Below are 16,208 nucleotides of genomic sequence, written 5' to 3'. Positions count from 1 at the left end.
TCCAAGAAAGTTCCCTGTCGGACTCCAGCTGGAAGGAAAGAGACGTTTGCGGGTCAGTTTATGTGTCAATAAGAACCATTCCCGGCTTTGACTAGCTTCTGTTTCAGCCGTAAACACAGCAGCTTGAGAGACTGTTGTCTGCCTACACGTGAAGCAATCAAGATTCTGTAACCGGCAATAAACAAACGTCAAAGAAAGTTCCCTGTCGGACTCCTGCTGGAAGGAAAGAGACGTCTGCAGGTCAATTATCTATGCGTCAATAAGAACCATTCCCGGCTTTGACTAGCTTCTGTTTCAACCGTAAACACAGCAGCTTGTTAGACTGTTGTCTGCCTATGGGCGAAGCAATCAAAGAAAGAAAGAACACACAGGATGTGAGTGGAGCTCAACTTGGGTTTGAAGATTTGTTGCAACAAAGTGAACACTGAACTACAGCGGAAGATTCATTCTGCACACTTTTGGTGTCTTCTCCAAGGAACCGTTGAATATTAGAAGGCAGTGTGGTCCAGTGGTTACAGTCCAGGGCTTGTAACCAGAAGGTCCCTGGTTCAAATCCCACCTCTGCCACTGGCTGACCATGAGCAAGTCACTTAACTTCCTTTTGCTCCATCCTGTGGATGAGATGTTAAATCAATGTCCTATTGTAAGTGACTCTGCATATAATGCACAGTTCACAGCCTACCTCTGTAAAGCGCTTTGTGATGGTGGTCCACTATAATTTCATTAACTTTCTCTTTTGGAGCTAGAGTAATTAATGATAATTGCAAGACATAAAAGTTGATTAAAATAGTTTTCTTAATTTGTGCTTTTAATGCGCATATGAAAATTGTTTGAACTTTGTTAAAAAGAAACGATATGCTGTTTAACTCATATTATCATATGAAGTGCTTGTTTGAAAGTATACTTGTGTAATTGTTATTAAACAATTGTAGTCCAGCATTAGCTGTGACATATTACTAAAAGAAGTTGTAATTGAACAAGGGTTGTTTTGCATGTAAGCAATAGAGGCAGAAGCATTGCCTGTGTAGCTCTCTCTGTGTAACTCAGCAGGGGACTGTCAGCAGGGTGATGTCATGCAGGCTGGACTGACATTGATTCAGAAGGGTCAGTGTACTGTGTTAGAATGAAATGTTGATGCTAGTAAAGCAAAGGGATTTCACTTGTACTGTAGTTAAGTGCATTATTGGGGAACCATATATATAGACATCTATATCCAAGGAATTAGTGTTTACTCTTGCTGCATTGATGTATGTGTTGAACTGTTACCTCACAAAGCTTTTCTTTTCTGTATCATTAGTATAATATAATAAACTGCTACTATATTTTAACCTACCTTGTTGTGGTTGAGGGTGTTTTGTGTGTTCATCGTAATTCCTCGATCTTATACACGTCATTAAATAAAATTATTATGATGAGGTCTTAATTAATGTGAATTAATACTCAGATTATTTGATAGATAACTAATAGATTATCTTTATTTAATCAATGATCTAATATGGTAATGGTCATATAGCGCCGTCTCTTCACTGTCACTTGATGTTGATGGTAAATATTCATTGCTTATGTCTTCACTGGCACACTCGCTGACATCCGATTCAGTGGAAGAATTGTATGTATTTGAATTTAAATTGGAATCTGAATTCAGTATTATTACTAATACCTCTTTCTCACTGAGCGATTTTCACCGGTTTACAAACACTGTTGACATTTTGTGAATGGGTTTATTATATGTAATTCAATCAATATCTGGCAGAGGGCGCAAAAGACCAATCTAAGGTGTTGCAGAAACCCAGTGTTACAATATTATGTGATCAGGGGTTTTGTAGGCTCAGTAATTCAAGTTTAAAGTTAGAGAACGTACCAGTACGTTCGTACACCCTGGGGACCAGAGAGCAGCGAACGTACCGGTACGTTCGTACTACTCAAAGGGTAATTATTAAACAAACTAATGTGATTAGCCCCACACAGCTTAGCTTTCTGGTTTTAGTTAGAACTTGAAAAGTTTAGTTTGCACTCCAATGGGAGTTAGGTTTTTGTTTGTTTTTTATTTGGTTAGTGTTTTGTTTAAACCTTTTTGTTTGTGTAAATAATAAAAGTGCACAAACCTGCTAAACTTGCAGTTCTGTGTCTGGGTGAGTGCTATTTCTGCCGTTGTCTGCCTTGACCACCAGCCGCATTACCACATTAGATACACACCATGACCCTAATATCAGGTTGAGCCGTCGTTTGCGCTAGTGTTTTGCAGATCACAGATATTGCACAACGTGGCATAGATTCCATAAAATGCTGGAAGGTGACTTGAGGGTTGATAATCTGTTCAGTCATTAATATTTTGGATGGGCCACTCTACCATCTTTTCCCTTTCCCCCTCTACCCATCACTGTTTTCATTCAAAAAATGGTTAAGTCTTTTCCCCTCCCCATTTCTCTTAAATGTGCTTCCCCCACAGCACTATAGTGCTGCAGGGATCACATGTCACATCACATGATCAGCCCAATTTGCATCTCTGATCCAGTCCAGTAAGCAGGTCCTAATAAAGTGGCAAGGAAGTGTACTGTGTATATACAGAACTTTTGTCAATGCTTAATGATCAATTAGGGAGTTAAAAATTACCATCTTACTGACTCCCTTCCTGAGGTGGATTTATATTAAAATATATTTGGTTTAGATGAATTAGCTATCCAGTCCATCAGGTTCACTATAACATGAATGCTTCTAACAAGTCCTGAATTAGAAAGAAAAAGTCTGATCCTGACACCTTGTCAAAGATAAGCACTAGATTACTCTGGAAATCCCCTGCATTGAGTAAAGACAGAGTACATTTACCCGGTTTCCTAGCTGTTGGGAGATAAAGCAGCAATAAGCTGTTGATGCATTAATGTGAGTTTAAACCATATTGAATCCCAGTATACAGGAGTGAACCAAAGACAGAAGGAATTGCGTATTATTTGTTATCTGCTGAATTATCTGATTGTGAAGTAAAGCCCCCTGAACCACTATGGCATTTTGTTATAAGAATAATTGGGTAAACAGGAGAAAAAGCTTCTAGTCCTTTTAGGTGAACAAAGAATTTTTGTTTTTTCGTTGTAATGTATTTCCTTTCTAGACTTACTGCTTCATTGATGATGACCTTAACACATATCTCTATATCAATTAAAAAACAAACCTTTTCTAATGTCACAAGGTTTCTACCCATACAGTTCCTCAGAGAGGAAGGGTTCATGTTTTGCTTTGATCTCTGTTCGGTGTGAAATACTGCAGTCTTAGAGGGAAGCAGAGGTCATTCTTCACAGTGAATGATGGCATAGAGGCAGAGGCGCTATGAACTAATATACTCTGTGTGTGTGTGTGTGTGTGTGTGTATATATATATATATATATATATATAGTAAATATGGACAGGAGAGGAGGGTTATAATGGAAAATTATTGCCCCAAGGGAACACTATTGTTACCAACAGGGGACTATAATGCCTGAAGCCGCAGGCTAAGGACATTGCACCCTGGAGGTAACAATAGTCTTCCCTAAGGGCATTTAATTTTACACTATGAGCTGAGTCTGCAGTACATACTTAATATATGAGGCAGTCAAAATAATAAGAGAGGCAAGGTTGGATAGTATATAAGACTTTATGTATGTGGGGTATTTATGTGGGACCTTAACATTTTTGGCATGAATATCTTGGTGCTGTACATATATTGAAGTAATATACTACTACCAGTGCAACAGTGTAGCAGGTCACAGAATCGCCATTCAGCAGTTTTTTCATTAGGCCACTTACCAGCCCAGGTGTTCATAACTGTGCTGTATTTTGTTGGAGCAGCTGTAAGAAAGAGAATACTCAATTGCTTAGGACCTACAATGCTTTCATTTTTTATTCTAATGATTTGGTTATTTTATTTTACTTTTATTTATTTATTTATTTATTTATTTATTTATGTATTATTTTGTTATACCATCTTATTACCACTAGATGTCACTCATGGTTGGCAGATTGTAAACCGTTCATATGTCAGAAGTGAGTGGTGTTTTATGATATAAATCAAATAACAAATCAAAGGGATACATTTTTGGGGGGAAATGCATGCACATTTTATATCCCAGAATTAATTTTAGAAGCTAATCTGTGTCTAGATAAATTGACATTATGTTGAAATTGAAATTCTGTTCTGTATGTGTGTGTATATGTGTATATATATATATTTTTTAAATTTACAAATTGAACAATTTTATCTCTTGGAAGCTGGGAACTCATTCTTAGATACTTAGGTACATATACAGGTAAAATAGTGTCAACCTTATAACATTAAACAAAAGTATATCTTTTTTAACATATAAATCTGAAACAAGACAGCAGTTTATTACTCTGTCATGTAAATCAATGTGGAGCTCTGGTTTTATGGTTTTACTCACATCTGTTACAAATGCCTTGTTGCTGTGGATTCAGAGAGATCTATTTTGACATTATTCCTTGAACTCGTTAGTGGAAAGAACTAAATTGAACACACAACAAATTGTTGCATCTAAGGACCCATTAACACCAAGCACTACACATTCCACATGCAAGCCCCCTCCAGACTAAGCCACAGCTGTTTCTTTAGAGCATTTTACAATGTCAGGGAATCCAATTAGATTGCATCGACCACTTAGTTTAAGGGTAATCCTAGGATAACCTGCAATCCAGAGTGATTCCCTAGTGCTGTAAAAATGCTCTGAAAAGCTTCAGAATGCTCTGAAAAAATTCAACTGTGGATTATCCTGGCAGAGTGTAGGTTGATCAAATCAACCCGTTTGAAATACTAACAGTAGAAAAGAAAAAAGAGACTGACAGTATTGACATTCTTTGCAACAAAATTGGTAACAAATTGGTTCTGAACACACAGTATAATCACATATTTAAAATATGAAACTATAATTAAGACAGTGAATTAAATGTAACATATAGTTTATCACTAATACAATTGTTAAGTGTTTGTGTTTGTTTAATTTAAAAACAGAAACTGTTTCTATTAGAGGGGTGCAGCGATTTGAAAAAGGTCCTGTCATGACTGCTACCGATGTCCTCTGTGTAGCTAAAAAAAACATTCATTGCAAAGCAGCATGATGTCACTACTGTCGACTTCAAATTCAAACCTGAATTTACATGCAGACGAATGTTTTGTTTCTGTTATATATTTTTATGGGCACAATAAAGGAAAGAAATAATTGCTCTCAGTAGATCTAAAAAGTAGCCAGACCCTTTCTAAAAGGAAATAGCTGTACAGTAGCTCTCGTTTTCTGCTTGATTTCTTCTTGATTTCTTCCTGTACTAATTAGGTAAGAACTGTCTTATTAGTGCTAATTGTAGGGTGGTCTTGACAACTGCAGTGAGCACAGTATGGTATGACATAAGTGGGGACAGAGCTGCCTTAAACGACTTTTAAGAGGGGAAAAAACAACCTTTTTTCAAGTTTTTTAGTCTCTGTCCTCCTTTCCCAATCCTCCAAATATTGTGTTTTACCTACCTGTTGTATATCTGCAGAACAAAAGTGTGATGGGGTAGAATGCTCATCGGTTTTGCTGTGGCAGAATTGATTGCTTGTATGCTCGGGAATATTTGTTGCACTATCTTTAAACATTGTAGTGATGTACATTTTCTTAAGTATGTAAGAATCTAGGCCGCTCTTATGACCTAGTTTTCGATTTCATTTTTGGCCGATGATTGGCTTGAAAAATGAAGGCTTGAACTTTGGAACTATCTTCCTGAATTTTGAAGCCATTGGTAAAGCCCAGACAAAGCCTTTTTAGTGGAAGTGTAGCAGCCGTGTAGCAATTAATTTTTATGTATTTGAAATATGTTTCCAGGAACAATCAATTTGAGATGCAGCATCTTATTTAGAATGGCGCCTGGGAGGCAGTAGGGCATTTTAAGGAGGATTGACTCATTTAAAACTTTGCCTGTAGCATATATTCTTGAATGCGTGTGGATGTGTACAGTAGGTTAAAGGGCTACTTTCTATCACCTAGATTTTACAAATACAATACACCCTCGCTATAATGAACCTATTGGGTTCCAAGTCTTTTGTTTGTTATATCGAGGGGTTCATTATAGAGAAAGAACAATCAAATTGAACAATATACTGTTGGAGTAAGTTAATGAGATGAGTGTTAATAAAAGTAGAATTACATATACCTGTTTGTCTCATGTATGCAGTATTCTGCCTTTGCTTGATCCTATCAGTTAAAGACTTAAAACACTGTACAAAAAGCAAAAAGCCAGAATTGAAGCTGAACTTTTATTCAAAATCAATCTGACATGAATTGCACCAAATCTTAATCCAACATGCGAGAATCCCAAACTGAGCTTTCATTCCAAATCAACCCGATATGAAAAGCTTGACATTAAAAGTTCATCAGATCCTCAAGTGTTTTTTGTTTTTTCTTTGATCAATTTTCCTTTGCCGCATGGTTGCTGAATAACCCAAAAAACAGAGCGATTTTTGACAAGATATATTCACTACAGAGATTTGCCTGAGTTAATCCTTTTTTCAAACGCTCAATATAGTTTCCAGCTTTCTTGCAACATGAAATGATTTTCGTTTCGGAGGCATAGTTCCACAGTGCACGCTTTTTTTTTTAAGACAAAAGAGTTGATTTCACTGCACAGGTGGCATCCCATGCGTATAGACCAGGATGTTGACATTGTGTGTTTATATTATCTTTTTTTTATTTTTTATTTTTTATTTGGGGTCCAAGGGTCAAGTTCGTTAAAGCCAAAGGTTCATTTTAATGAAGGGCGTTATAGCGAGGGTGTGCTGTATATTTGTGCTCCTGAAAAGGCACAACAAGGCTGATTGTGGGGAAGATATTTACACAGCTCTGAAGATTATTAATCATAATAATAATAATAATAATAATAATAATAATAATAATAATAATAATAATGTTGTTATTACAAGGTTACAGTGCAAAAACAATATTTAAATACAGTGTACTAGAATACAATATGAGATAAGAAGTAACAATTTAGGATGAAGACAATTTGTATTTACAATGACATAATAGTGGTGCAATAGGAGGCTGTGTGGTCCAGTGGTTAAACCAGAAGGTCCCCGGTTCAAATCCCACCTCAGCCATTGACTCATTGTGTGACCTTGAGCAAGTCACTTAACCTCCTGGTGCTCTGTCTTTCGGGTGAGACGTAATTGTAAGTGACTCTGCAGCTGATGCATAGTTGACACACCCTAGTCTCTGTAAGTCGCCTTGGATAAAGGCGTCTGCTAAATAAACAAATAATAATAATAATAATAGTGCATGGATAGTGCATCAGCGGAACATCCAGTAACATGGTGCTTTGGTCAGGCAATTCCAGTGCATAGTAGGATCTTTATAGCAATTCAACTGTGGCAGACTTTGGACAACTTGTTAGTGTTGCATTGGGTATTGAGTCAGAAAATGATGTGTTTGATGTTTCAACTATATTATACGCTATTCGGCAAGGTAGACATTTTTTTTTTTTTTTTTTAATTTAGAGTGACCAATTATTATTTTTTTCCCCCCAATTTGGAATGTCCAATTATGTTTTTTCTCCTCACCGCAGCAAGTCCCCACACAACACAGACGTTCTGGGGGCATGTGAGCATCCTCCGATCTCACAAGCCTAAAGCCAGAATCGCTTTTACGCCGAGCAATCCAGAGCAGATGTGGGCGGACTTCCGATCCCAGAGAACAGAGATCAGCCCTCTTTTTATCCACTCTGAATATGCTTGGTGTCTGGCCAGAAGGGTTTCCTGTTGTGCGATGAGGAGAAGGAATCCCTGGCAGTTTCTCATCCCCCACCCCGGGAGCATCAGGGCCAATGTGACGTCCCCTTCGGAGTGCCCAGCAAAATTCGGCCTCTTTGGACAGCCCAGACACATCCTGCGCTCCCAGCGGCAGCGCTTTAACTGGATGAGCCACTCGGGGACCCTAAGATAGACATTTTTAATGACTTGCCAGAACTGTTGGCACTGAACACCCAAAGACATACATACTGAATTGAAAGTTTTGAGTGCAACTGTTGAATTACAAACTTTGTCGTAGTCCTTGATGTTAGTTACTCAGGTGTTTCACTTTAGATTAGGATCTTAGTTGGGTTTTGTCATATACTTTTTCCTGGTCAGTACGAAGCTTTTGTATTCATAACCCCACTCTCTTTAATCTTTGAGTGTTTCAGTAAGTATTCTCTGAATTTCATTTGCCCTCTGTGAGATAACAAGACGTTGTTCCGTGTGGGAAGATTGTCTTGGCAGTTACTGTAGCTGTCTTATATTTTTCAGAAGAGAAGATTATTTTTTGCTGCACTAAAACTATAGTACAGTAAAGACATAAATATACATATTTTTGCCTTCCCTGATGACTTATTCTTGTTTTTTTCCACCAAATAATGCTTTACAATGAAGTCACATGTGCACACACCTCAAACGGAAGGTGGTTTCTGATAAACCAGTATTTGTTTTGCTGCAATGACTGGCGGCATATTAAAAATGTTCAGAATGTTGTTGGATTAAGAAAGAAAAAAAAAAAAAAAAAAACAATGTCCCTTTTTTGTGATATGAGCCAATTCCATACAGTTCCCTGTAGCTGACACCTATTAATGTTATTGTACTAACTTCACCATTTATCTCATGTAACAGGCATTCTTCTTGAAGAATGTAATCTTTACAATCACTGATTGTAATTACCCTCTATGTATAAATGTGTCAGTGCGCCTGTGATAGTGCAAGTTATATGCAGTGTGAAGTATAATAAACCACACTTTTGTTTTTCAGGTACGCAGTCCCCCCAGTGCATGGCAAAAGGCTTGAACGACTAGCTGCAGGTAATCCATTGGTATTTTGAATGCTATTTTTCCTAATACATTTTTTTAAATAAATTTTCAGTCCATTTTTTACCCAGTTCGAGTGTCGCCACAGCACAAAGGCCAATGCAGTGTCCCGCAGTAAAGCTCAGAACAAGCTTACGTGGATTCACCTTTATGGTTGTGCTTTTTACAAATTGAGTCACCCATTTAATTAGTGTTTAGTTATAATGTGGTTGCATTTTTGTGTTTTGTCGTTATGTCCCAGATGGCTTTGTGTCTGTTTATTAATATAAAACTAATTCAGATTTGGTGGTCATACAAACTATAACTAAATGTGTTATTCTTGGCTTATTATAAATAGTGTTGTTGCAATAATATGGTCCTCATATGATTTGCTGTCTTTCGAGAGACCTGTTTATTTCAGTTTACCAGAAAACATTTTCTTCTAAACTGGTTTCTGAGTACCATTGACTACACTAGCCAGCTGACATTTACCCAGTTGATGTTCATACAATTAGAATTCCTGAGATTTTAAGCTTAAGCCTATCTAGCTATATGGTGAGCTCTTTAACACTAAACATCAACAGCAAGGCAAGCTGTATTGCTTTTGTTTTTCAGTAGTTGAATGAGTGATATAGAAGAAGTAATTAATCTCACAAGTGACTAACATCTAGAAAGTTAATGAATGCCAATGAGAGAAATAGCTTTGATTTAAACTTGATCTTCAGTACCTGGATCTTAAATACGTTCATGTAACGGTTTAAAGTCTGTAAAAGATTAAAAAAAAAGGATTTAAATAATTTCAAAGTAGTTTCTTATGAAACCAAATTAAATGTATCAATACCTGTCATTTGTTGATTAAATTTAAATTGGAACAGATTTAAATGTGTTCACAGTGAATTGCTATGCGCTATATCTAACTGATGAGGTAATTCCAAAGATATGAAAGGCTGAGTCTTCTCTATTACTTTATATAATCTCCAGTCTGTCAGACATAAAGGAACCAGTTTATATTAATGAAAAAATCTGATTCAGTTTATAAATGGGGACAACTCAGAGGTGTCCAACAGGAAACTTATTGTAACACATTTATCATGTCCTTTAAGTGCTGAAAATGTGTAGTCATAACTTCACTGACCCCAAGACAAAACTTGTATTGGAAGTGTCTGCTTGCTGATCCTTGTAAAGTCATGTCCAGGACAGTGTTGCTTGTTAGGATGGACAGTGAGCACACAATTGAAGTCTTATTAGACGAGAGAACAGAGAACATATGCTACATTTTGATATACATGTGAAATGCCTTTTGGACCTTTAGTAAAAGCTTTATGTTTTGTAATTTATATTAATGCTATAAACAGTTTTCAGTAGTGTTTTAAGATAATAAACATAATGCATTGTTTGGATAGATTTCTGTTTTAGTATTTTTATAGGCTATAAATATTTAGTTTCAAACATCACATTACCCAAACCTGTGTGTGTCAAACACTTGCTCTGCAGCTGTACCGAGATTCGATTTGCTAATCAATCATTCAATTGAATCTCGGCACAGTCTTTGATCTTACCCACTTTAATCTGCACATTAAGTGATTGTGCAATCCCTGTACTTAAATACAAATATACATTTTACATCACCTGTGCTACATAACCCACGCTCTGTGCACCACTACAATAATACATATAACAGACAACATAAAATACAAAAATGTGCACAGGGGCAGGGCACCCCGCCACAGATTCCTATTGCTATTGCTATTGCACTGTATGCCCAGATATTCGAAGAAATGCACAATCCCCTTTTTGTGCCTCGCAAAAAAAATTATATTTTCCAACACGGCACAAAACAGTTACACAAAGTTGGAAAATAGCAGTTTTTTGCTCAATTCGCAAAATGTGTTTATGCCTCGCAACCACCTGCGCATTCATTACCAATATTTTGAAATGCACAAGAGCTGTCAATGCGCAGAATTGGAATACTACACGACAATGGACTGTTAACAATACCCTGCCAAGCAGCTATCATAGATGTACAGTACATACCAATATTCCCAACACGAGTCTACACTCAAATGTAACCTGCACATGCAATGCAGAATCAAAGTGCATCACACATTGGTAGCATTGGTACCCCCGAAGTTGCATGCCCACATATACAGGTAGTTGTTTAGTATCTGCCGGCTCGGTCTATGTTATATACCGACGGTATAGGAGGCTGTTTGGTCCAGTGGTTAAAGAAAAGGGCTTGTAACCAGGAGGTCCCCGGTTCAAATCCCACCTCAGCCACTGACTTATTGTGTGACCCTGAGCAAGTCACTTAACCTTCTTGTGCTCCGTCTTTTGGGTGAGACGTAATTGTAAGTGACTCTGCAGCTGATGCATAGCTCACACACCCTAGTCTCTGTAAGTCACCTTGGATAAAGGCGTCTGCTAAATTAATATAATATAATAATAATAATATAATATATATGTACTGTGATACCGTGCTGTACTCTTGATTCTATTTTGGGAGTTATTCTTTCACAACCAAGAACACATGCTTGGGAAAGTGATTAGTTTTTTTTCAGTCTGAAAGAACATGTATTAAAACCAGTGATGCTGCTCTCACAATCGTTCTTTTGAATATAATCATTATATAGATGTGGACGGAACCTTGTATGATCGCTGGGTGTTTTCCATTGTTGTAGTACCTCGGAAAACGCCTGCATTTCACTTCAGTGATTGGATGAGTGAGTGCTGGAGTGATGTGCGTGGAATTAAGGCTTGCGTTTTAAAAGCATTATTTTGTGCCTCGCAAAACCTGGTTTTGTGCTTGGCGCATCATTCCGAACATGGCAGGATCTCGCAAATTGTCGGCCACTCCCGGCAAATTGCGCTATGCATACGTTATACATAATATTATGTATTAAAAATACAAAACTGAAAGATCATAATTGGATAAGCCTCCACCCCCCGAGTTAATACTTGGTGGAAGCACCTTTGGCAGCAATTACAGCTGTGAGTCTGTTGGGCTAGGTCCCTACCAACTTTGCACACCTAGATTTGGCAATTTTTGAACGTTCTTCTTTACAAAACTGTTCAAGCTCTGTCAAGTTCCTTGGGGAGCGTTGATGGACAGCAATCTACAAGTCATGCCACAAATTTTCGATTGGATTTAGGTCGGAGCTCTGACTGGGCCACGCAAGAACATTTACCTTTTTGTTCTTTAGCCACTCCAGTGTAGCTTTGTCTGTGTGCTTTGGGTCATTGTCATGCTGAAAGGTGAACTTCCGTCCCAGTTTCAGCTTTCTTGCAGAGGGCAGCAGGTTTTCCTCAAGGACTTCTCTGTACTTTGCTCCATTCATTTTCCCTTCTATCCTGACAAGTGCCCCAGTCCCTGCCGATGAGAAACATCCCCATAACATGATGTTGCCACCACCATGCTTCACAGTAGGGATGGTGTTCTTTGAGTGATGTGCTGTGTTGGGTTTGCACCAAACATAACACTTTGCAGTTAGGCCAAAAAGTTCCATTTTAGTTTCGTCAGACCACAAAAGTTTTTGCCACATGGCTACAGAACCTCCTGAGTGTTTTTTTGCATACTTCAAATGGGATTCAAGGTGGGCTTTCTTGAGTAATGGCTTCCTTCTTGCCACCCTACCATACAGGCCAGATTTGTGGAGTGCTTGGGATATTGTTGTCACATGCACACTTTGACCAGTCTTGGCCATAAAAGCCATTGGCTTCTTTGTAGCCTCTCTGATCAGTCTCCTTCTTGCTCGGTCATCCAGTTTGGAGGGACGGTCTGATCTAGGCAGGGTCTTGGTGGTGCCATACACCTTCCACTTCTTCATAATAGTCTTGACTGTGCTCCAAGGGATATTCAAGGCCTTTGATATTTTTTTATACCCATCCCCTGATCTGTGCCTTTCAACAACTTTGTCCCGGAGTTCTTTTGAAAGCGACTTGGTGCTCATGGTTGAGGCTTTGCTTTGAAATGCACTACCCAGCAGAGGGAACCTACAGGAACTGCTGAATTTATCCTGGAATCATGTGAAACACTACAATTTAACACAGGTGGAGGCCACTTAATTTGGTGTATAACTTTGAAGGCGATTGGTTACACCTAAGCTAATTTAGGATTGCTATTGCAAGGGGGGTGGACACTTATCCAACCAAGCTATTTCAGTTTTTATTTTTAATTAATTTTCTACAAATTTCTAGAATTTTTTTTTCACTTGGAAGTTGTGGATTGGTGTAACAGGGCGAGCAGCCCTGTACATTGATTTGTTTATTTTATTTTAGAATGGGGTCCCCCTCCGCCCCTGTGCAGTGTGTTTTGTATTTGTTTTGTTTTATGATTTATTTATTATAAATATGACGGCAAAGCGTCGTGGGTATTGTTTTTGTATTTATTTATTGTTTTTGTAAATATGATGGCGTAGCCGGATGTTTATTTTGGTTAGTAGCGTGGATGGGAAACCCCATCCACAGTAATTGAAAAACTTGTGCAGATTGTGGCCGAGGGGTAATAGAATAATTGCTAGCTAGTTAAACCCCTCAGCCACGATATAAAAAGCCTGCAGATTACCAGCTCGTGTGGGTGTACGAGAGGAGCGTAGAGAGCGGAGTGAGAGGAGTGACAGAAAAAACTTAACTAAAATTAAACATAGGAACAGTGAAGGCAATCTGCCCAGCTTGACCTGTGTTTTATATATTTTGTGTTCGTGATTATTTTTGTTTACTGTTTTATTTTTGCTCTGTGAGCACAGTGTTTTTGTTTAAATATTTATTTTATTTTTGTTATTTAAAAATAAAAAGAAGCGCCGCGTCATTTACTTTAATATGCCGCCAGTCATTGCAGCAAAACAAATACTGGTTTATCAGAAACCACCTTCCGTTTGAGGTGTGTGCACATGTGACTCACCTCTTTCAAGCTGCTGCTCCTGCTCTACTCCCCTTCATCTCCTCCCTCCTCAACACCTCTCTACTTTCTGGTATCTTCCCCTCTGCCTTCAAAAAAGCCTCTATCACTCCCCTCCTCAAAAAACTTACCTTCGACCCCACCTCCCTCCAGAGCTACCGTCCTGTCTCCCTCCTACCCTTCCTCTCCAAAACCCTCGAGCGGACTGTACACCGCCAGCTCTCTGCTTTCCTGTCCAACCACTCTCTGCTTGACCCTCTCCAATCTGGCTTCCGCTCTGCTCACTCTACTGAAACCGCCCTCCTGTCTGTCACCAACTCACTTAAATGTGCCCGAGCTGCCTCTCTCTCCTCTGTCCTAATTCTCCTCGACCTCTCTGCTGCCTTTGACACTGTTGATCACTCTATTCTACTATCATCTCTTGCTGACCTGGGGATCTCTGGCACTGCTCTGGCCTGGTTCTCCTCCTACCTCTCCAACCGCACTTACCAGGTAACCTGGCGTGGAGCAAACTCCACACCTCACCCTCTCTTAACTGGAGTCCCCCAAGGGTCAGTCTTGGGTCCTCTCCTGTTCTCTCTCTACACCCGCTCCCTGGGCCCCCTCATCGCATCCTATGGTTTCTCATACCATTTCTATGCTGATGATGCTCAGATTTTCCTCTCCTTCCCCACCTCTGACTCCACCATCTCCTCCCGTATCTCTACCTGTCTGTCTGCTATTTCCTCCTGGATGCACTCGCATCACCTCAAACTCAACCTCTCTAAATCTGACCTCCTTTTCTTTCCCTCCTCCCCCCTCCTCTGATCTCTCCATCTCTGTTCCTCTGGAATCTACCACACTCTCTCCCTCTTCCTCAGCTAAGAACCTTGGAGTCACCCTGGACCCCTGCCTCTCTTATTCCCAGCACAACTCCACTCTGGCACGCACTTGCAGATTCTTCCTGAGCAACATCCGAAGAATCCGACCCTTCCTCACCAACTATGCTACCCAGCTCCTGGTCCAGGCCCTGGTACTCTCCCGCCTAGACTACTGCAACTCCCTCCTGGCTGGCCTCCCTGCGTCCGCCACCCGTCCGCTCCAGCTCATCCAGAACTCTGCTGCTCGCCTGGTGTTCTCTCTACCTCGCTTCGCCCACGCTACTCCACTACTCCGCTCGCTCCACTGGCTCCCGATCACCGCTCGCATCCAGTTCAAGACTCTTGTACTAGCCTACAGATGCCTTGATCAGACTGCACCCAGCTACCTCCAGACCCTCATCTCTCCCTACACCCCCACTCGACCTCTCCGCTCCGCCTGCACTAGAAGACTGGCTCTACCTCCGCTACGCTCCCCTGCCTCCCGAGCCCGCTCCTTCTCCACCCTTGCTCCGCAGTGGTGGAACAACCTTCCTACAGATGTCAGGACTGCCCAGTCCCTGACCACATTCCGGCACCTCCTTAAGACTCACCTCTTCAAACAGCACCTGTAGAACTCCTCTGTTGTATCCTGGGACACTATCACCCTTCATTTAAATATGCTTTATTTTGCTCTTATCTGCCCCCTATTTTACTGCATTTAATCCTGTACCTCAGAATATTGTAATCTGCCAAGTGTTTAATCTGTAGTATTTTGTACTTAATCATATCCTGATGTAACTATCACTACTTAATCATATCCTGATGTAACTTTCACTATTATCTGCTGTATTATTGAATTGTGGTTTGTCACACTTGAGAATTATTGTATTTCTTGTTCTTATTGTATGACTTATATTGTAACACTTGAATGTATTTGTATTTGCTTGCGATTGTAAGTCGCCCTGGATAAGGGCGTCTGCTAAGAAATAAATAATAATAATAATAATAATAATAATAATTTGCCTGGTGTGTGTTTACCTTCCTGCTTCTGCCTGACGTCACCGCCCAGTCATCCTGTCACAGTTGGATATGTAGATAAATGAAAAAAAAAAACTATTTTAATGCATTTTAATTCCAGGCTATAAGGCAACAAAAGGTGAACATTTTGAAAGGGGGTGTAGACTTTCTATAGGCATTGTATATTAAACTTGATCACTTGATCACTTGATTGATCATTTGAAGTTTGCGAAACATTGTTTGTCCCAAAGACAGAATGTAAAATAATATATATATATATATATATATATATATATATATATATATATATATATCTTTTTTTTCTGCAAAGGTTTTACAATAATTAAATCACCTCCGTCAAACAAGTTGATTTGGGTTCTATAAATTTGACCACAGATTGTAGGTTGTCTAAGTCAGTCAGGAGTTGATACATTAATTTATACAAAAAGCCAGGCTATTTTCCATTATCTTGTCCCCACATTATAATTATCACACTTGCTCTTTATGGTTGACTGCTTTCATCTTCCGTTCCCATTGTAATCTTGATTGACTGTGGCACCTACAAATGTTGTATCTAAAAGACATCAGACTCGCATCTAATAACGGCTGCAGTTTGATATCCTCCTTCAGCTGGT

General features: G+C 39.2%; 1 protein-coding gene across 5 annotated transcripts in view; it reads left to right on the top strand.

The window, feature by feature from the left end:
* The window catches only part of kdm4c (lysine (K)-specific demethylase 4C), a 221,347-nt gene that overhangs the window by 48,429 nt on the left and 156,710 nt on the right, over window positions 1–16,208 (top strand). For all 5 annotated transcript variants that reach the window (XM_059030251.1, XM_059030246.1, XM_059030260.1 and 2 more), the window contains one exon: window positions 8,789–8,838. In XM_059030251.1, coding sequence (XP_058886234.1) covers window positions 8,789–8,838 — 50 coding nt within the window. The remainder of the gene's footprint in view (window positions 1–8,788; window positions 8,839–16,208) is intronic.

This window comes from Acipenser ruthenus, chromosome 1, assembly GCF_902713425.1.
Source record: "Acipenser ruthenus chromosome 1, fAciRut3.2 maternal haplotype, whole genome shotgun sequence".
NCBI classification, from domain to species: domain Eukaryota; kingdom Metazoa; phylum Chordata; class Actinopteri; order Acipenseriformes; family Acipenseridae; genus Acipenser; species Acipenser ruthenus.
This window is presented reverse-complemented; position numbering and strand designations above follow the sequence as displayed.